At 36.3% G+C, this 21,957-nt stretch overlaps 2 protein-coding genes across 2 annotated transcripts in view; one reads left to right on the top strand and one right to left on the bottom strand.

Annotated features, from left to right (window-relative positions):
* The window catches only part of LOC123310969 (cAMP-dependent protein kinase type I regulatory subunit), a 77,407-nt gene that overhangs the window by 5,665 nt on the left and 49,785 nt on the right, over positions 1-21,957 (top strand). The gene's annotated exons all lie outside the window — the stretch shown is intronic.
* Positions 627-13,348, bottom strand: LOC123310981. The gene is made up of 2 exons (XM_044894715.1): positions 13,126-13,348; positions 627-1,740 (listed from the first exon to the last, which is right to left on the bottom strand). Exons 1-2 carry the CDS (start codon positions 13,271-13,273, stop codon positions 986-988), a joined length of 903 nt encoding a protein of 300 aa, XP_044750650.1. The 5' UTR covers positions 13,274-13,348; the 3' UTR covers positions 627-985.

Raw genomic sequence — 21,957 nt, 5'->3', positions numbered from 1 at the left:
GAAAATCACAACACATAATATAAAACTAACCAGCATTTGTGTACCCCTCAGCGGTGCTGTCAAAGTCAGCTGATCCGAAATGCCATATTTGTTAGTGACATCAGGCGGGAGTATTTTCTCTGATCGTGGATTTGCCTACATTTTCGTTTGGTAAACGTCAAAATATTTCGATTTTCTCAATATTTTCCTTTAGAAATATTATTGGGACAATATGAATGAACGTAACAATATATATTATCCATATATTAGAGTTCAGAATAACTTGCTTCAAATTTTCTTGTTCTGAAATTTTTCAAGCTGTTACTATTGATTCCTAGCATTCCAAAATATCCTCCAATCGATATTAATTTTTGAAAACGATGAATCGCAATGAAAATTTAATTCCATTCTCACAGAGTCGAAATTATTAATAATGAAGTGATTAAGATGAAATTTTCGTTAAAAAATATCGGCATGTATGCGCTTTATTCTATCCAATATTCAATATGGGAATTAAAAAATTATAATTTAGAGGATTTGAGTCAAATATAATAGATATAAACAATTTAAAACAAAATTAATCAATCAGGTTATCGCATTTGCGAGTGGTGAAAGTGTAACAACGAATTCGAAAAGAAACAAATCTATATTACAACAATAAATTTTTTATTTTGACTTAGGTACCCACGATCGCTATAACTAAAACCATAAGGCATTTCCATTTTTCAAGATCACAGGCATAATCTTATAAGAGTTAACATTTCTTAACTAAATTAATATATATTTATAAAACATAAAACATTTTTATTGAAAACGATCAATATAGTCTCCGTAATAAACTATGACGTATATAAATATAAATAACAATACGTATAGGTAATTCATCTCAAATGTGAAATTTCGCATGTATACATATATATAATTCTTCTTAATTTCTCAATAATTAACCTAGTAAGTACATCGAAGAGTGATCAGGTAGAAAAATAAGGCTAGGTTTAAGACACCCTCATGAATAGGTCCCGATGTATTCGGGCTTCCAGAGCTGATTGGAAAAGAAGTTATTGACTATCGCGATGTCCCTGTCGTGGTCGGGCGTGACCGTGACAGGGGCTATGGTAACTCCGTCTGGTAAGAACAGGCCGAGGGGTATCAGAGGATTGTCGACCAGCTGCTTGATCTTCCTCTTCTGCGTACCCCTGAGCTGCTGTATAAAAGACATTTGGAAATTCTTTGGTTCGTTGTCGTCACCGCCTTCCACGTCCGCCATCTCCTCCTCGTCCGACGGTATCGTGGCCGACGATGCGGTATGTTCCTGTGATGAGGGGGTCGAAGGCATCTGGGTGATTTTTTTGACGTTGTTGTTGTTGGTCTCGACCGGCGACGTCGCCGCCTGGTTGTTCTTGGCGCTCCTGTTGTGGCTGCTGTAGCTGTTCAGTCCGAGGCTGGATATCAGCTTCTCGCGCTGCAGTCGCACCCGCTTCGTGGTTATGACGAAGGCGCTGACGAACGCCTTTTGGCACACCTCCACGTGGTCCTTGGAGGGCAGCAGCGGCACCAGGTACTTGCAGGTGATCCTGCGCGGCGGCCTGCCGGACTCGGTGGACTCGGGCACGTTCATGCGCGCCCGCAGGTCCATGTTCTGGCGCAGGAACTGGTTCTGGGCGTCGGCCTCGCCGAGGCCGTAGAAATGGTAGAAGAGGCGTTCCCGCGCCTCTCTAGGCACTCGTTCATCACATTTTTGGGGGCATTGGCATAGTTCGTCTGGAAAAAACAAGGGATTAGTTAGAGGGTTTTTGCTTTCGGTGTGTTGTAGATCTGTCAGATCTTTCCGAGTTGTATGGGACACCTTGTGCCGAATTTTGGGGTTTTCATTTGAGGTTTAAGAGGAGTTTATACCACGGGACTTTCTGGCCATCCGTATAAGGCGTAAAGGGGCAAATACTACCAGAATGTGGGGTGTTGTCAGAACACTTGAACGATAAGTAGAAGTTACGAATATTACAATAGTTTCCACTTTCGTCGAAAAGATGGCAGCACTTCTTTTTTCAATTTCACCAGGATACGAATTGTAGCCAACGGCGAGACTTTTTGAGAATTTTTTTCATGTGAGAATTCATAGAAGAGATGATTCTACCTCGGAAAGTTAATAACGTGAATGGATATTTTTTCTTCGATGAAAAAAAAATTAATTTTTTTCTGTTCGATGAATAGAAAAATTTCTGATTGAATTGCATTATAATGAAAACCCCATATAAATTAGGGGTTTCTGATGAAAGATATTCATTATCTTCTCTTGAACTGGCCTCTAATTTCCATATGCACCGTTTCATTAAACTAGATTAATTCCTTAAACATCTTTTTTTCCATAGAGATTCTATGCTTGAACGTCGTTTAGAGCTTAAACTTCGTTTAATCAAGAGGTGCATCCATTAAACTGTGTAGACTACTCTTAACTCTCATTCAGTAAAGTTTGGTTTGACAATTTGTTTTGGGAAAATATTATTTTGTGTTGAACTGAATGTGATTTCGGTGAATAATGTGCCTTTTGATAAATCGTTTCTAATTTTTATGTTGACTTTGTTTTCACTATGTTGAATTTCCTTCTTATACTTCAACTATTGTCATTTTTAATTATATCTGGATGCAGCTAGTGGACTCAAAGTCTGCTTGCATTTTTCTACATAATAAACTACAACAATTTTTACTTATAATATTATGCGGGGTCTTCAGGGAGCTAAAGTACCCAATTTTTGCGAATATCAGATATTTTTTATTTTTGAACATCAAACTCGAAAACGGCGCATTATGCGAGAAAATATAAGGAATACTATTATTTCACAAAACGTTCAAATATTCATAAGATAGCGTCCAACTTAGTTTCAAGAGTTGGGTTCTTTGAATTTTTGGTATTTTTATGGAACGTCTTCGTCATAATGAGAAAACTGGAAGACATGGGTGATATCTTGTGTTCGAAAATGATTCATCAAATAAATGAAAAACTATTTTTCGAAATTCATTTCATTCGGTAAAACAGTTTAATTTTTTTTATGGTTTTTCAACAGCCTGTATCTCTTAAAGCGAGCAGATTCGAAAAAAATGGTATTGGAAAAAAGTGTTTCTTTCGACCTCAAAAATCTGCTGTTAAAATATTTATACGAGTCAAAGACTCATCCTGTATAGTGTAGTTGATGGGTTGTGGAGTTTTCTCGTAATACATAATGAAGAATGGGATAATATGTCCCACTACAACCTATTTTCAATCAATTAATAAAGCAATAATTACTACTCATTTTATTCATCCTTCGAGGCCAAAATATATTTTGAAAACTTTCATCAACCAATATGGATTCCGCGAATCAATTGGGGGGATAAGATCGATAAATTAATGAAAACAATTATTGCCTCATTTAGATCGAATAGCTGATAATTCCGACGTTATCCTAGTTGAAGTTTATGCGAAATTAAATTCGAAAGGTGAATTCATGTTAGTTTATCTAGGCGTCGGAGTTGTGCAGGTTGGCGGGTTCAGTTGGCACACCCTGTATATTCCGGGATACGAGTTTCGAACTCGTTTTGATTTACCCAAATGATGAATCGAGTAGGGATGATTTTTTGTTGATATTCGTTCTACATCTGATAATTCTTGCACGATGGGCTGGAAAAGTATTGTTTGTGAGTCATAAACACCCTATTTATTATAAATTTTTTCGCTTCTCTATCTCCGTCTGAGTATTTTTGTCGAGTACTTCCCTATTCCTGATACTTTCGGAGGTATTAATGGTTTCACACAAAAAAATTGCCAAAAACATGGATCCAATGACTCGGTTTGTGATATACAGGCTGTTCCAAAGTTCTTCGTCTTTGCTCTCCATACAAAAATGGCAATAACTTGATTTTTTCAAAGAGAACACCCTACTTTTTATCTGATATCAGGGAAAATCAAAAAATGCATCTAATGTTGTATTATGTTCCTATGCGAAAACCTCGTGGTTTCGGAAATGAAGTAAAATTTCTATAAGAGTGAGAGTTCTCAGCGTAGGACTTCTATTGCTACCGTAGAATTACTGCCACGTTGATTTCGCGAGATCCTAAAATCATTGAACACTCGACTGAAGTGTTTGTCTCATTCATAAAAGGTTTGTTAGATGAAATAAGTCTGAAAACTCTCACTTTCATAGAAATTTGACTTCATTTCCAAAACCATGAGGTTTTCATATAGGAACATGCGTTAGATGCATGTTGATGATGTCAGAATAAAAGTAGAGTGTTCCATTTGAAAAAATTAAGTGTTCCATTTGAAAAAACAAATTTTTACCGGTTTTGTATCGGGTGACAAGACGAAGAATTCTGGAACACCCTGTAAATCACACACCAAGTTTTCTCTACACGAAACTCATCCTCAGGATCTCAGCGACCTATTTTCAAAATTTCAGCTTCCTAAAATTTCAAACGTTTTTTCTATGCCTACTACATTGGTTTTTGGCAATTTTTCATGGAAAACCGTTAATATTTTCAAAAGTATCAGGGATAGGGATAGGGAAGTACTAGACAAAAATACTCAGATGGAGATAGGGAAGCGAAACAAGTTATAATAAATAGGGTGTCCCATTTAAAATAAAGATGTTTGTAGTATTTTTTCGTATAAGCTGCAACATCGCAACTTGTGGGACGCCCTGTATAGTACGAAACGTTTTCAATTTCTTTGTGCGAACGATGAAAGTAAAGGAGGGAACGAAGAACAAGAACGTCATTAGTACGAATGTTTTCGATATATAAACGAACGGCTCCGTGTGTAACAGGTAACTTTTAAAGGACATCCACGAAGGTAAATCGTATATTATAATTTTTATACAACCATCTCTGTAGTCCGTTCGTGTGTAGTATGTGCAACAACGCGTTGATCAAGGTCGACGTAGTAATTACAGCACACATCTCGACTGGAATATATAGCGTTGGCTAATTATTAGACCTGCGAAGTTGCACGACATGGACAACGAATAATAATGAATTTTTTTTCGAAAATCCGAAAATTTTGGGTACCCCTGTATGTTTTCGGGAGAAACGGGGGATATTGCGACGGTGGGTATTCAAGGACCTGCCCCGTTTGGATTGCGTAATTTTCCAACTTTTACTTCTTCGTTTTTGGAGGTTGGCCCGTCTCGTAGGGGCCGACGGTGAAGAAATCGATGTAGAAATAATAATAGACGGACAACTTGTAGTCCCACCGTTGCTGCTTTCGACAGGTCGAGGTTGGGGAATTCTTGCGTATTCGCGTCGTTTGTGTGTGTGACGTTTTTGCCTTATGACAAGTCGATCGAATTCGGATGTCATTTGAACCGATTAGAAAGTCTATATTTGAGCCGTTTTCGAATGATTGAAATTCGAGCCCTTGAAATTCCTGAGTCGAATCGGTAGAAAACAAATTTGAACACCTGCACAATTGTATTGTACAGGGTGGGCAAATTTCGATGTGTCAGCACTACAGCTTTCAAACCAGAGGAGATAGACAAAATCTGATACCCCATTCTCGTTCTCTTTTTCTGAGAAACTAACAAGAGTAGTAGTCATTTTTGGCCACCTTCTTTTGTTTTCGAGTTATAAGCGAAAATTGGAAAAATGGCGATTTCGAAATGAATTTATATCTCCGCTTATACTGATGATAGAGCTCTGAATTTGAAACATTATACAGGCACTTTTTTAAGTAGAATCCAGTGGCGTGCTTGCCTTTTTAGCAGGATTTTTAATTACGAAGCTATGACCCGAAGTTATGTTTTTTTAAATGAGAACAATAGATTTCTGTGCAGTTTTCTGAAAGCTTAATTTTTACTGATTTCAAAAATATATAAAATCATATGGTTTGTATCAATATAAATAATAGAAAATGGTCAAAAACCTTTTTTTCAATATTTCTATGGTTTCAACTTTTGACGAGCACAGAAAAATAGATCTTCCTATAACAAAAACAGTTTCCTTCCGGCAATGTCATTCTTTCTGTTTTTCACCAATTTTCACAAAATTTGAATCTTGGAGAAATTGAGTAAAAAGAATGAAAGAACTAATAGAGGGAGACTGTGGTAATCATAAGATGCTAAATTTTTCTGTTCTCATCAAAAGTAGAAACCATAGAAATATTGAGAAAAAAGGTTTTTCACAATTTTCTATTATGTATTTATATTGATACAAACCATATGATGGTATATACTTTTGAAATCAGTAAAAATTAAGCTTTCAAAAAATTGCACAGAAATCTAGTGTTCCCATTTAAAAAAACATAACTTAGGGTCATAGCTTCGTAATTAAAAATCCTGCTGAAAAGGCAAGCACGCCACTGGATTCTACTGGAAAAAGTGCCTGTATAATGTTTTAAATTTCAGAGCTCTATCATCAGTATCGGCGGAGATACAAATTTATTTCGAAATCGCCATTTTTTCAATTTTCGGTTATAACTCGAAAACAAAAGAAGGTGGCCAAAAATGACTACTACTCTTGTTAGTTTCTCAGAAAAAGAGAACGAGAATGGGGTATCAGATTTTGTCTATCTCCTCTCTTTTAAAAGCTGTAGTGCTAAAACATCGAAATTTGCCCACCCTGTACTGGGTGGGCAACCTGTATAAAAGTTGGTCCGTTTGGTTTCATTTTCGATATGCAGGGTTTTATGATTTATTTTGAATTTTTTTCGAATAACTCCAAAACTTCAGACGATTTTCATGAAGCTTAGTGAGATCTAAAGTATGTCTTTATTAATTTTTAATAATCAGCAAAGAACACGAAGTAGGAAGTAGAGAAAATTTTCGGTAAAAAAAATTGTTAGGTTATTTTCGTATATTGAACTACTTCCACATGAAAAAAAAAAACGGAATATGTAATTCCATAGGTATGGTACTTTCTACTTTGAGATAAAAAATTGCAAGAGACAAGAAATATTTTCAATTAAATGGGCTTTCTGACACCCTGACAATTTTCGAGGAAAATACGCTCTTAATGTTTAGTGGCTCTAAAGACATTGTGGTTTAGTAAAAAGTGTTAAAAATATCACTATATGATTGCATTTTGCATCAATAATCATTTGCTACTTGAATTATAAGTTTCGCTGTGTCTTTGCAAGCTGTGAAGAACCCAGGTTCGAGACCCTCCCAGGCCACAATTTTTTTCTTTTTCCCTTATTCAAATTTGCCAATACGAATTGACACAAGAATTCGAATGTCACTTAGGCCCGGTACTTTCACCTTCGAATAAATTTTATTCAACCAATAATGACGTACCGACATTCGATCTATGACAAATAAACTCTTCTAATTAAGTTTCAATGACAGATTTATTCGATGAATAACACTATCTGAACGTGAAAAGACTGCTTTTTTCCTAATCTTACGAATAAGACTTAATAAATGCGAATAAATTTATTTATTCGCACGTGAAAGTACCGGGCCTTAATATCGAAGTTGGCTGACGCATCATCTACTCTTTCAGTCTAGGTGTAAGTTCGTTTAAAACATCGTCCAACCTCCATTCATTCCTTTATCATCGAAGCGTTATTTACTCCATCGGACATGTTTGTCATCATCAATCAACGATACGGGCCGCTTCTTATCGACACAAAATGGGTTAGGATTTCTCGGACAAGGACGTCATCTCTCTGCTCCCTGCGCTCGTCGGAGGAGCGAACATTTCTCGATGGGCGATTCTCTGCTGCTCCTGACGCAACAAGTGAGGAAACGGTGTGACCGTTTGGCCGAGATAGCATCTTTCACATTCTGCGATCGTCTCAAAGTACGAATCCACCGAAATGGTTCTAGAAAGTGAGATCTGGCGTTCCAGTTGGTTTTTTTCCGTTTAGGCAGTAGCGTATCGCAGATAAGACGCGGGTTAAGGCGTTAGGTTGATTCGATGGTAATCCGAGAAATGACTTGTTTTTCTATGCTGGCGAATGTGTACAGAACCTACGAATCTCTTGTTTTGATGTTTATATTCCATTCAAGAATTATTGACTTTGAAAGTTAAGACAACGCGCAAGATCTCTAATAATTTCAAAATAATTTCAATCACAGAAATAAAATGCAGGGTGAGTCTTTGACTTGTACAAATATTTTGACAGTAGATTCTTGTGGTTAAAAGAAACCCTTTTTTTGCTTAACCATTTTTTCCGAATCGGTTCGGTTTGAAAGATACAGGTTGTTGAAAAACGATAAAAAAATGTTATTTTTAGTTTAGTCACAAACGGTTTCATCGAATGAAATGAATTTCGGAATATAGTTTCTCATTTATTTGATGAATCTTCTTCGAACACAAGATATCACCCACTTCTTCCAGTTTTCTCATTATGATCATTACGCACCATAAAAATACCAAAAATTCAAAGAATCTAACCATTGGAATTAAATTGGACGCTATATAATGAATATTTGATCGTTTTGTAAAATAAAGTATTCGTCATATGATTTTCTCGTATAATTCGCAGTTTTCGAGTAATTTTTTGATGTTAAAAAATTTAAAAGTATCTGTGAAATTTGAAGAATTGGGTACTTTGGCTGAATACAACTCTGTTTTAAAGATCCACAGATGTGTATCGTCACAGATTCAGCCAGTTATTCTGAAGGTAATTTTGTTTTCCCAGGGTTGGCACAGCTCATTATGAAAATTTAAAATGGCTATATCTTTTTATCAGGGCCGAATCGGAAAAAATGGTATAAAAAAAAGTGTTTCTTTTGATCTTAAGAATCTACTGTTCAAATATTTGACAAGTCAAAGACTGCAATGAAGAAATACTCAAATCAGAGCACATTAATCAGCATCCCAAATTGATACAATTCAAAAAAACAAACATAAAGAAATAATACAAAATTAAAAATATCTCCATTCAGTGCACAGACTTTCAGTAATTGATCTATGGGACAGTGTTTATTCTAAATACCAACCTGAATTTCACTAAAAATTTTTTCAACTAAAAATCCTACTTTATGGGCTATTACCAACTTGAATCTTTTTTTTTCTCGTATTTCCATAGACCTCTTGAAATATTCTAACCTCGACTATAAACGAATCAAAATCTAAATTAAAAATACATACAGTGCCAGTCTCCAATTAAAAAAAAATTCAGTAAATTTATTCTGTAGTGAACATGCTCGGTTAGATCGATTAGTATTGTAATCTGCGCTCTTTTTGATGTGTGAAAATGTTATACAGCGTGTCCCAAATGATTTGACGTCATCGATAATTGCTTTAAATTCAAAGCAATTTTTTCATGACTATTCTCCAACGGTATATCAAGTTACACACGCGTACCAACTATCAAATTCTTCGTCGTTAAAGGGATATTTCAAACATCAACTAATTTAAAAAGGAAAGAATCTGAATCAACTCAATGCAGTTCAAAAATTGAATGTCAAGAGTATTTTGGTCAAACAAAAAGTTGAATGCACATAAGTAAGGAGAGTAGCATGGTATCGAGCTGAGTTTAGCAAGAATATTATTTGTTAGTTTGTCTTTTTGCAAAAAAAAACGTTGAAAAATCAAAAAGAGCGTTATTTAAAACACTTATTGACCAATTTACAACAAAAATGTCTTTGATTTACAATTCCTAGTTACAAATTCGCACTAGAGATCTTCATATTCTTTTTTTCGCCCATTCTCATGAACTTATCGGCACTAAGTGCATTAGGAAAAACGTCCTAGTCTGAAACGACCTTGGCGCGTAATGGGTATATCAAAAAGAAATGATCGTACGTCGAAAAAATCTCCAAAGTCGCATATTACGAGCTATTCCCAAGGTCGATTACCTGAAAACCGAATACGCTTCGTGAGGTTTCAATCAGCAATCGTCAATGTGTTGAAATTATCGAAACGAAGGATCCAAAACAAAAATGTGGCACAGTTCTTTCGGTGCATCTTCGATCGAAAATAATCGTTTAATTGAAATAACCTTGGTACATCTCGCCGCATATCAGGTTCTATGCTCAGATTACGAACACGGCCAATTGGGTTTATTTTTTTTATTTTGGATCGCTGCGATAACATTGTTCCATATCAAAAATCCATCATTTGTTGTTTTTTTAAATTACTCTACCTTCTGTATAGATACATCTGTAGATACAAAAGAAAGGAAAGATTCCTTGAGTGATTTCAAGGAAAAAGTCCCCATAAACATGGGATCGCCAACGTTTTGTTTTCGAAATACAGAGTGTTAAAGTTAGAATTTATGGTTTGGTATCAAAACAAGTTGTGAAAACACATTCATTATTTGTATATTATCTACCGAGTTTAATTTGATGTGTCAAAACTAACGATGTTTTTATTCACCACAGCTTACTAACTGACGTTTTATGACAATTTGGATTTTTCTGAGACATTCGAGAGAAACGTTCAGAGTTTTTTTCTCGAAATCGGTAGCAGATAGGACAAAACTGCAAGAGACCATAAAGTTCAGTATAACAACAGAGCTCTTTTTTACATTATTTCAAATTAATAGTGGTTCGCCAAAAAAAAGTTCTGGAGGGAAACAGTGTTTCAGTAAAAATATCACCCTGTAGGTTTGCTATCGAAATTAGCATGGCACATGGTGTGAATTATCAATTATAATATTTATGCCAAATTTCAGTTTAATATCTAGTGAATTGTAGTGACTATAAGAGAAAAGCTTTAAAAAAATTCTAACTTTAACACCCTGTAGCTCGAAAATGAATCGTTTGCGGTTCCATGTTCATGAGACTGTTTTTTTAAATTACTCAGGGAGTGTCCTCTTTTCGTTTATACCTCCAATTTAGGAACACCCTGTATACAGGCTGAGTCGGTGACTCGTAAAAATTTTTTAACAGTAGGTTCTCGAGGTTTAAAGAAACACATTTTTTCCATATAATTTTTTCCAAATATGCTCGGTTCAAAAAATACAGGCTGTTGAAAAGCCATAAAAATGTTATTTTTAGTTCTATCTCACAAACGGTTTCATCGAATGAAATGAATTCCGGAATATTATTGTTTTTCATTTATTTTATTAAACTTTTTCGAACACAAGATATCACCCACGTGTTCCAGTTTTCTCATTATGCACCATATAAATACCAATAATTCAAAAAACTGAACACTTGATGCTAAATTGGACGCTATCAAATGAATATTTGCACGTTTTGTAAAATAAAAGCATTTTTCATATTTTCTCGTATAATGCGCCGTTTTCGAGTAATTTGATGTTCAAAAATTAAAAAGTATCTGTGAAATTTGAAAAATTGGGTACTTTGGCTCAATGCAACTCTGTTTAAAAGATCCACAGATGTGTAGTGTCACAGATTAAGCTAGTTATTCTGAAGGTAATATTGTTTTTCCAGGGGTGGCACAGCTCTTTATGAAAACTTAAAATGGCTATATTTTTCAAACAGGGCTGAATCGAAAAAATGGTATAGGAAAAAAGTGTTTCTTTCGACCTCAAAAATCTACTGTTGAAATATTTGTACGAGTCCCAATTATATTGGGAGTTCTGTTTTAAAAAAGTGACTTTCACTGTTTTAATATCCCAGAGTGGCAACTTAAGTAATGAATAAACTAAGAATTTCTGCTTTAATTGAAGGAAAAGTGCAGCTGAAATGCATCGAATGCTTCAGGAAGCTCCACTCTTTTCGTTTAAAATGATTTTGAGTTGAGGGTAGAATTGGGTAAAGCCTTACGAAGAGGAATACTCGGATAGGGGCTTGTTCAGGTGCTATTGTTAGTTTTCACGATTAGCTTGACATTTTCGGTGATGCAGCCACAAAATCAGGCCAAACGTAGAGTTGTAAAATATAAATAAGGAAACATCCAAAGTATGGTATTACTGATAGGAAACGTATATTTTAAAATCATGGCAGAATTGGTGCAGTGGACGTTGAGGAGTCCCATGAAGAATTTCCCTAAACCTGTTGAACATATTCACTGTTTAGGCGCTTCAGAAGAGAGTATGAAGTTGCACAATAGGTAAAATTAGTTCGATAAAACGTTCCAACCGCAAATCCCCCAACAATCAAACTGCTGATTGTTTTTCCGATTAGAAGATCCGAAACCATTAAATAATTGGCGCCGAAATTAGTTATTATCGAGGGAATTATGGACTACTGGTCGACTGGAATCAACGGGAGCATTTCGATATTAAGTTCACATACGAAAATTCACGATGCTTTCGATCGATAGAATTTACATACTATTAACAGGTGTTCAGTTGGAAATTGAGGTAGGATGTTCCTTCTGTCGGTTTGCCTTATCGAAATCAAAACATTCGGTATTGTTTCAGGGGTTTTATTTTTAAAAAGTGAGGACAGAGTTTATTGGATTGTTTTTTCTTTGGTTACAACACTGGAGAGCTTTTGTTTACGGGAGTCAACAATGAAATCGTGTAGTGAGGATTGATAATTTCGAGATTATAAGGAGATACGGTGGATCTTGGGAGCGCTCGACCTGTAGTACTAGATAAGGAACGGAATCGATCATGGCACCACCAAATATGTGCAAGGCCTTCGAAAGGAAATACGAATTTAATAACGCCATTTATCGATAAGTCTAAAAGTACAGTAATGACCGGGAGAAACTGGAAAACAAATCAGTCGAAACGAAGGCCGTAATAGCGCGCTCGTAGAAACCGCAATTAACCTTTTTACGGTGCCTAGAAACAGTAATTATTCATCGGTCGAGTGTGGAGAGATATCCAAGAAGGCCTTCGCGCGCCACAAGGCGATCCGAAAACAAAACACAATCTTTGACATTTGACGTACGCGCTGCTGTTGCTCGTCGTCCCACTTATCCGCAATGTTTTCATGTTGTGCCAGGCGAAAACGCGATTGTGAAAACGGCGTTTTTAGTAAAAGTACGGCCGCGAAGAACCTGTTATCCGTACGACACGTGCCTTAACGACAAGGCCAATGTTTCCTTCCAATAAATCGAATGACCTACATACGGAAGGTCGCTAAGTAGACACTTATTTTCTAGCCCCGATCTAGGGTGATATTTTGGCTAAACGAAAAAGGGTCCTGAATGTTAAAGAGAGGGAGACGTACGTTGACGTTGATCGAAGGCGATGATGACACTCGCGAAAACGGTGACGTATCGAAAAAGGCACTAGAAGGTTGTGAAACGGTGACGAAAGGTAAACAACAACGGATCGGGATAAATAAGTCAATTTGGACCTACCTGCGACCTTTTTAGCCGGTATCAGCTTTCCCGTTCTGGATATGTAGGCCAGTCCTGCGCTGCGTAGGTGTTTCTGGAGTTTTCTTTTCGACTTGGGAATGCCCTGTTTGTCAAGTCGATCTATCAGTGCAGCTGACGGGGACGCCATGTTACTTTGACGGTGGCGCTACGCGATTTGGTGGTCGCGGACTCGGTCGGGCTGCGAGCGAGCGAATACGAACGAGTGGAAATCACGGAAAGTCGGCGGCGCGGTGTGCGCCGCCGCGGGTCTCCGAGGCCCCCGTCGACGGCCACGTTGTTGGACGGCGACGACGACGCTCTATACAGGCTGGTTTTAAATTGAGACGTCGGCCCTCGGGTCCGAAAGGTTCAAACCCTACGACTGGGATTGGATGGTTTCGTTGAAATCTTTTTGCGAAATCGGTTCTCTTCAAATTCTTCTCGATTTGGGTTACAAATCGGTAAAACTTCGATTTATTACCTCGGATTTTAATGATTATTTTTTTATAGATAGAATTTTTTATAAGGAACCGAATGGTATTAGTCTCAATCTGCGGAAACTGATAGTTCGGCAGTTATGATTTTTTGAAATTTTTGTAAAGTGCTTTTTCTCGAATTCGACAAAGTGCCTACGTCAGATTTTTTTGCCGATTATTTCCTGGATGCAGGAGAAGATACAAAATCTATACGTACAACTATCAATCCCGGCAAACTTTTAATTTGAGAGAAATGATTTTTCGAAAATGTCATCAAAATACGTGCTATATCATTATATTATCATGAAAAATCATATTTTCACTTTTCGGTCCTTTAAACTTAAATTGCCAAAAATGATATTTGCATGTATGAAATTGTTTTTTCACTGTCCTAACCCAACCTAACAACCTAACCTAACCTCAAAATAATTCAGTTCAATTTTTAGCCAAAATTGATCAATTATTCACATTTCTTCCAATGACTTACCTCAAAATCCCAATTGGTTGAGTTCTGTTGAAAAAAACATTCGAATTAATCGAGAATTACAGTGAACAAACATTCGAATGTCATAATTGAGTGCATTTAACGTACATTTCAAAAAATCATAGCTAATGAACAATAAATTTCCGCAGATTGAGATTACTACCATTCGATTCCTCATGAAAAATTCTATCTATAAAAAAATAATCATCAAAATCTGAGGTGGAGCATAAATCGAAGTCGAGCCAACTAATAATGTCATCAACTGTCATCAACTATCTTCTTTTGTTTTTCATTTATATGCCAAAATTGGAATTTGGGCGGTTTCAACTTTGGAGACACTTTTCTTAGAGCAATCCAGTGGCGTACTATGATTTCTCCTATAGGTTTTTTGCGGAGCTATAACATAAAGATGTGTTTTTTCTTATGAAAACAGTAGTTGGGGAGCCGACGATGCTAAATCGGGATTTACTCGAGCGTCGTTGAGACCTATTGGATTTTGAAGATTAGATGGTAGAAAAAAAAAAAGGTTCTATGATGTATGCAGCGGTGGGGAAAGCGTCTGCAGGGTCTCAAAGATGTAAAAAAAATCGTCAGGTGTACATACTCGAGCGTGTCATATTAAGATACTGTATATGTCCTAAGTGTCTCTGATAATGAATTCATGCTTATCTGACGGTTTGCGCGGTGTGACTGACCGTACGGAAGAGTTGAAAATGTTAAAAAAAAAATAATTCCAGCGTGTCAGATTTTTGGAGGATATGTTAATTAGACCCAAAGGAAGCTACTTTTCAAGGGACTGACAATTTGGACGTGACGCAAGGTCACAGCGGTCCTTTGAAAATGTTTAAAAAAATCGTTACTTGTACATACTCGAGCGTGTCAGATTTTCATACAGATGGTTAATCTGGCTGTTGTAGACGTGTTGACTCATTAATCTGACACTAATCAGGGAGGGTTTTCTTAATCTGACACTTTGATGATAAACATTCTTTTTTTCGAATATTTCCCTACCTGTACCTCTAATCGTTTTTGTATTCATTATGAAAGTTGTAGATAATAAAATTCTACACAACTTTTGTCTGAAGCAATTTTACATACTCTCAAGTGTTCTCGAGTTAGAGGGCGATAAGGGCGAGAAGTGTAGCCACACATGCGAAAGGACAGGATCAATATAGAATCCCAGTCTAATCTACATTCATCCAATTGTCAAAATGACAAGGTATTTCTATGATGACAGTTTCGAAATTAATCACGAAAACTTTAGTGTTGTCTGTGACTGAACCTTAGAATGTACTATTTTCCAACGAGTGAATTTTCGCTTTAGCATGTATCGCTAAACATCTCGCATTATTCGCCATATATCTCAAAAACGTTTGAACGTGGAAAAAATTGCTTGGGACGAAATTTGTAGAAAATGTTATGTTCTACAACTTTTATAATGAATGCGAAAAGATTTGAAGCCCAGGGAAGGAGGTAATTCAAAAAAACTGATTTTTGTGACCTTTATGGCCAATTTTTATTGTTTCGGCTTGCTAAAACTGTCAGATTATATTTTTCCCGTTATCCTTGAATCATTAGCTTCAAAATAAGAAAAAACGCCACCGCGCTCGAGAATGTACACGTGACTTTTTTTGCAACTTTGGCGCCCTCCCACACATTTTCGACACGCTCAAATTGTCAGATTAAGAGAATATATACTTTTTAACATGTAATTAACCACATATATTTTAATCTGACACGCTCGAGTATGTACAATGATCGTTTTTTTCTACTATTCTGACAGACTGTCCTCGACAATTCTCCTAACAGGTCTAATTTTTGGTAGAGGTACTCTACAGGGTCCAAGGTATGTCCCCTTATATTATTCTGACACGCTCGAGTAAATCCCGAATTTCCCTCTTCTGCTTCCCAACTACAGTAGTTCACAATGATTTAGAAATAATCGCCATTTTTTTACTGTATCAGAAATATATCATACATCGCCCTCAGTCTTTCTAAGCCATTCTAAACTACCCTTTACATAATGAAGAACACAACTTTTTGTTGGATTGCTATCAAAAAAGTGTCCCTATAATTTTTTTATTTCAACATCCTAGCACAAACTGAAACGAAGATAATGACCAAAGTTGAAATTTTAATTTTGGCCTATAACTCGAAAACAAAATAAGATAGGGGGAATGCAGTTCATGGCATTATTAGTTTCTCGGAAAAAGACGACCGTAATGTGCTATACATTTTCCTCTATTGCATTGGGTTGAAAAAGTTATTACACCAATGTACCACCCTGTAAAGGGTGAGCAAAATTCGATGGGATTGAATGACAGCTCTGAAACCGTGAGAGTTATGAAAAAATACTCATGTAACGTTATACATAAGTGGATATTCCAAAGCAAAGAAAACTTACTTTTTGTACCATACCCAAAGATCATAGAGTAGAATGACGGGAAACGAAGCGAGTGAGGTGAGCGCCATCTGTGTTTCAAATGTATTGATAAGACCCTAAGACTGGTGAAAATATTAATTTGAGGGCCATTTGCAAGAGCATATGTAATTTTTAAATTTAAGAAGGATGAATTTTCAGGGCATACAGTCTGACTTCAGCAGACACCATACCATATACCATGTGCAGTGAACATTTTACTGCAAGTCGATTGAGAACTGTTCATCCACATAAATTGCTGTATGCAGGCAGCATCCCTTGCATGAAGGGCCCATTAAGGGGAAATTATGACCTTTATACGTCCATTCAATGATTCTCATTTGCTACTCCTTCAATATATTCAGAAATGCAAAGGTTTTATTGATTTCGATTTGGGAACCGTGTGACTGTCAAATTGTTGTTTGTCAAAGTTTTATGAAATCTGCTGTGAGTGTTTTGTTCATTCATTAATCAATTTATATATTGTGTCATAAAGAGACCATATCATAAGGAAATCATAAGAAAAGCATAAAGAAAGTAAACTGTCGAGCTAACATACAGGTCTTGTATACCTCTGTAAGGTTTTTTTAAGTTCTGTTCTGAAAATTTTGGAGCATATATTATGTAAAGAACTTTTTGAAATGTGATAAGAATTGTACAAATTCGACTAAGTTTATGAATTCAAAACAACTTATTATACAGAAATAACATCTTTAACGTATCACCATATATTTTTGTGTCCCAGCAGTCAAAGCTCTATTCGTTGTCCATAATTATTTTGAAATTTTGTAAATTTTTTATGAATTGCTATTAAAAGTACCTATAGCACATCCGACAGCCTATTTCATTGATATCAATTGATTTCAAATAGTGTTCAGATGAAAACTAACATCCTGGTCACAAAACAAAACCATACTTCTGTTTTGTCGCTCAGGTTGTTTGTTTTCTGGTCCCAACAAAGTCGATATTGAGATTCAATACAAGGAATAGAATTCGAATTTCGCGCCCTTCGATTATAAAACAGAAAACTATAATACAGTTTTTCTGTATTAACAGTACGTTTTCAGCGCCATCTCATTGTCAAATGTGTTTTCACTGACCAAAATGTAGTCGGTTTTTAGAGATATGAGGGCGTTTCCTATCTTTCTACTCTATAATCATTGCTCATACCTATTTCTATTCTACAAGCTGAGTCGATTTAACTAATTGAGTTTGTAACTGACTCGAAAGATGAAACTTTTTGTAAATCTCGAGTGTAGAACGTCAAACTTCCTGTCATATCAAGTAGCCTACTTGACTACAGTCAATGTTCTGAGTCGGATCGAGAAATCGCTTAAACGAAGAAGATTTTCTCCGATGTATAATCATTTAAAATTTTGGTTCCCACCCGAACATAAAGCGTAACCAGAAAAAAATGGATTTTGCGATAAGAGATAATGTATATCTAGTATAATTCTGTGGCAATCTCGAAATGACGTCATTAGTGGTTTTTCATTGTGACCAAAGATAATATTCACGCCAAGCCATTGTTCAGATTGGGATAGTCTAATTTTCTTTAATAATAGAAATATGTACAAACATTCATGGAGTTGTTACTCTCGACAAGTTTGTGATCGATTCTCTCTTGAAAAACCGCAGCTGAACTGGATACTGGACATTTCATCTAATCGTTTATTCATATCAGGATGGTTTCAATTTCGACGAAGGAGAATACTTTTTGAAAGTCCCGGAAGATTTGTATGGTTTCCACCTGAACTGCACATCGTTATATTAAATAAAACATATTTTCATCTAATTTCAAAGGGCTGTAACTTCGAGGGAAAAGAGTGTTGAACAAAAGGTTAAATGAAAGACCCCCCTTAATTTTTACTGAAGAATCACCCTCTGAAATTTTTCGCTTCAATGCAAAAACACCCTGTATAACTATGTACAGGGTGGGTAGAATTCGATGGGATTGAATGACAGCTCTGTAACCATAAGAGCTAGGAAAAAATGGATGGCACTTTTCCGACCTCGATTTTCAAAAGATTGTTAATGGCCAAAACCTCATCCCTCTATCTTTTTTTGTAATTGTATTATATTAATCCATTTTTGGGATTGAAGAACCTTTCTGATGTGGGATTCAGAGCCTTTCTGTACATTCATCATTGAAAGAAATACACCGAAAGCACAAACTGATTTCGTTAGCGTAATTCTTCGAAGTTCAGTATAGATTTTCTGGAGGATGTAACCTGAGAATTCTTGTGTTACCAGGGTTCTGCATAACAAGGTTGAAGAACAAATATCAAAGAGTTATCGAGTATGTGACATCGATGAAAATACAGTAGAATATACGGGGAATAACGAGATCGATGTGACGTTATGAAAGACCCTCCATTTCACATTTTATTTATTATTTGGAGAAGCCGGTGCAGCGGTTATTTTCTCAGCGTCTTTTTGATGTTTGGCTCTGCATGTATACATTCTCCAGCATTTTTTGCCTTCTCCCGGTGACTAGCTCGATTCACCTTGGCGTAAACGGGCATCAATGCGATCAGCTGTATAACGGAACGTTTGTTACATTGTTACGTACATCCATATTCATTTATTTCTTTGTTGGGGCCTTGAAGGAAGCGAGGGAAAATGGCCGAGAAGCCGTAGAAGGCTCTTCAATACGAGATTGAGTTGAAAACGATCGGATTCTGGATTTTCCAGCGCAAGTCTACATTTCGATCCTAATAAAATGGTTACAATGGTTCATTTCATACAGTAGAAGAGAAAAAAAATTCATTGTGATTCTTTTGAGACACACTAGGATGTATTGATATCTAGTTAGCCTAGACCAGTTCCATGCATAAAAAAAATATTGCGTTACCATAGCAACGAACAGTAACTCATTAGAAGTGTCAGTGTGAAGTTTGAGGTCGAAAAAGTAAACCAGAGTTACGCAATAAATCAAAATAAACAAGATGTCCACCGAAATTGTGAAAATCGAAAAATTGAAGTATGGAGCCATCATCAAGTACCTGTATTTAAAAGGGTTAAGAGGTAAGCAGATTTACGACGATACGCTTAATACCCTTGGTGATCAATGACTCGTATGCGACCGTGAAAAATTGGACTGCAAGCTTCAAAAGAGGTAAATTTTCCATTGAAGATGATGACCGATCGGGAAGGCCAATTTCTGTGTCAATCCCCGAAAATATAGATTCAGTTCATGACATGATTTTATCAGACCGTCGAATTGGGCTAAAACGGATATCTGAAGCAATGAATATTTCATACGAACGCGTTCATCATATAGTTCACGTCAATTAGCACATGAGAAAAATTGCTGCAAAATGGATCCCCAAATGTTTGCATGTTGACCAAAAGCATGCAAGTGTAGAAGCATCGCGTTCGAACTGTGCTCGATTTGAAACCGATGTACATTTCTACGATCCAGAAACAAAGCAACAATCGATGGAATGGCGACACTCTGGTTCTTCAAGACTTAAGAGGTTTTGTGTTCAAAAATCTGCTGGAAAAGTTCTTGCTTCAGTTTTTTGGGATTGCCATGGAGTAATCATGATTGATTTTTTCTATGAGGGTAGAACAATAACCGGATATTACTATTCGACATTACTGACCACTCTACGGAAAAAAATTAAAGAGAAAAGACTCGGAAAGCTATTTTTGTTTTGTTTTTGCAGTACAACGCCCCTGCACACAAATCTCATGTTGCCATGCAAAAAATCCGTGATTTAGGGTTTGAATTACTAGGACACCCCCCTCATTCACCAGATTTGGCTCCCTCCGATTATCAGTTCTTTCTTCAACTGAAAAAAAGTTTAAAAGGTCGTGAATTTTCTTCCAACGAGGAGGTAACAAAAGCCTTGGAGGTCTGGTTTGCAGAGCAAGAAGAAACTTTTTTTTAAAGGTCTAGAGACGTTGCAGGTTCTCTCTAATAAATATATCCAATTAAGAGGAGAATATGTTGAGTAATAAAATATTTTGACATTGTAATTATGTTTGGTTCTATGGTAGACTTAGAATTTTCCAATATAACCCATCAAGTAACTTACATGGGATGCCAAAAACAATTTGAAAAATTGAAAAAAGTCACTCAATAGAATACCGTCATACCATGAAACTACAACAAACGTTCTTTATTGCTATAGGCACGCTATAGCCAGGGCAGGATTTAAGAATATGCCGCCTATGTCTATAAGAACATTTTTGGCCCTATCTGCAGAGTGAGGTTGACTTGTACATAGGTACATTTTCGTAAAACGGCTCGGTTGAAGAGATTTAGGCTGTTGAAAATCTTTAAAAATGTAATTTTCATTATGGCCATCATATTATGAGAACCTCGACTAGGTTATTTTTTATTTCAGTAGGCAATGTACAGACATGTACAGAGTGGGCAAAATTCGTTTCCTACTGAGTCGATCTCGGGAACTATAAGAGCTAGAAGAAAACGGATGACACATTTCCAAGCTCTTTTTCAGAGAAACAAAGAATGGTGGAAACCGTATGCTCTTACGATTCTTAGTTTTTGAGTTATCAGCAAAAAACAAGATTTTGAAGATTTCGAAAAGTTCTCATAACTTTTTTGTCGTTGAGGAAACTTGATATGAAACTTGAACATTCTACAGTCACTTTTATTCGTAAAATCTACTGACAGATTTTTTTCCGATTCGAGAATAACAAATTCAATAAAAGTTTGACAAAAACGAAGGTTCGCCTAATGATTCAAATTAAAAAAATATTATGAGCGCGTCAGTGGATTCTACGTAAAAATGTGCCGGTAGAAGTTCAAGTTTTTGGTCTGTAACACAAAAGTTATGAGAACATTCCGAAATCTTCAAAATCTCGTTTTTTGCTGATATCTCAAAAACGAAGCATACGGTTTTCACCTTTCTTTGTTTCTCTGAAAAAGAGCTCGGAAATGTGTCATCCGTTTTCTTCTAGCTCCTATAGTTCCAGAGATTCCCTCAGTAGACAACGAATTTTGTCCACTCTGTACATGAAAAGTTACTAAAATAAAAACTAACCTAGTCGAGCAATTCTCTACAGCATAGTGAATTTCGAAAATGAATTTTATACTCAGTCTGTATATGGAACACTGCATTTAATCTGGAATAGGGAATCCATCGCAGACGAGGCTTGGGAAATTGTAAACTAGCTTATCTACATTTATCTCCAGCCGAACACATCCTCCTGGGTTTTCATGAAATTATCTTCTGCTTCGAGAAGCTTTTCCGTGAATATATATACATATATGGACCGGTAGGTCGATCTCGTAGGACCTAATTGCAAATTTCCCCTAATAAACAGGAAGAATTCCTGACGAACCTGCCACGTGTACGTATATGTGTATAAATCAACCAACCAGTCCCTTGGGTTCGAAACTAGCGACGTGGGCGTCGTTGAAAGGACTCTTCTCGGGAATTCCCGAAGGATAATAGGGTTATATTTTTCAATTCGCGACT

Source organism: Coccinella septempunctata, chromosome 1 (genome assembly GCF_907165205.1).
Source record: "Coccinella septempunctata chromosome 1, icCocSept1.1, whole genome shotgun sequence".
NCBI lineage: Eukaryota > Metazoa > Arthropoda > Insecta > Coleoptera > Coccinellidae > Coccinella > Coccinella septempunctata.
The sequence above is the reverse complement of the archived record's forward strand: the minus strand, read 5'-3'. Positions and strand labels throughout refer to the sequence as shown.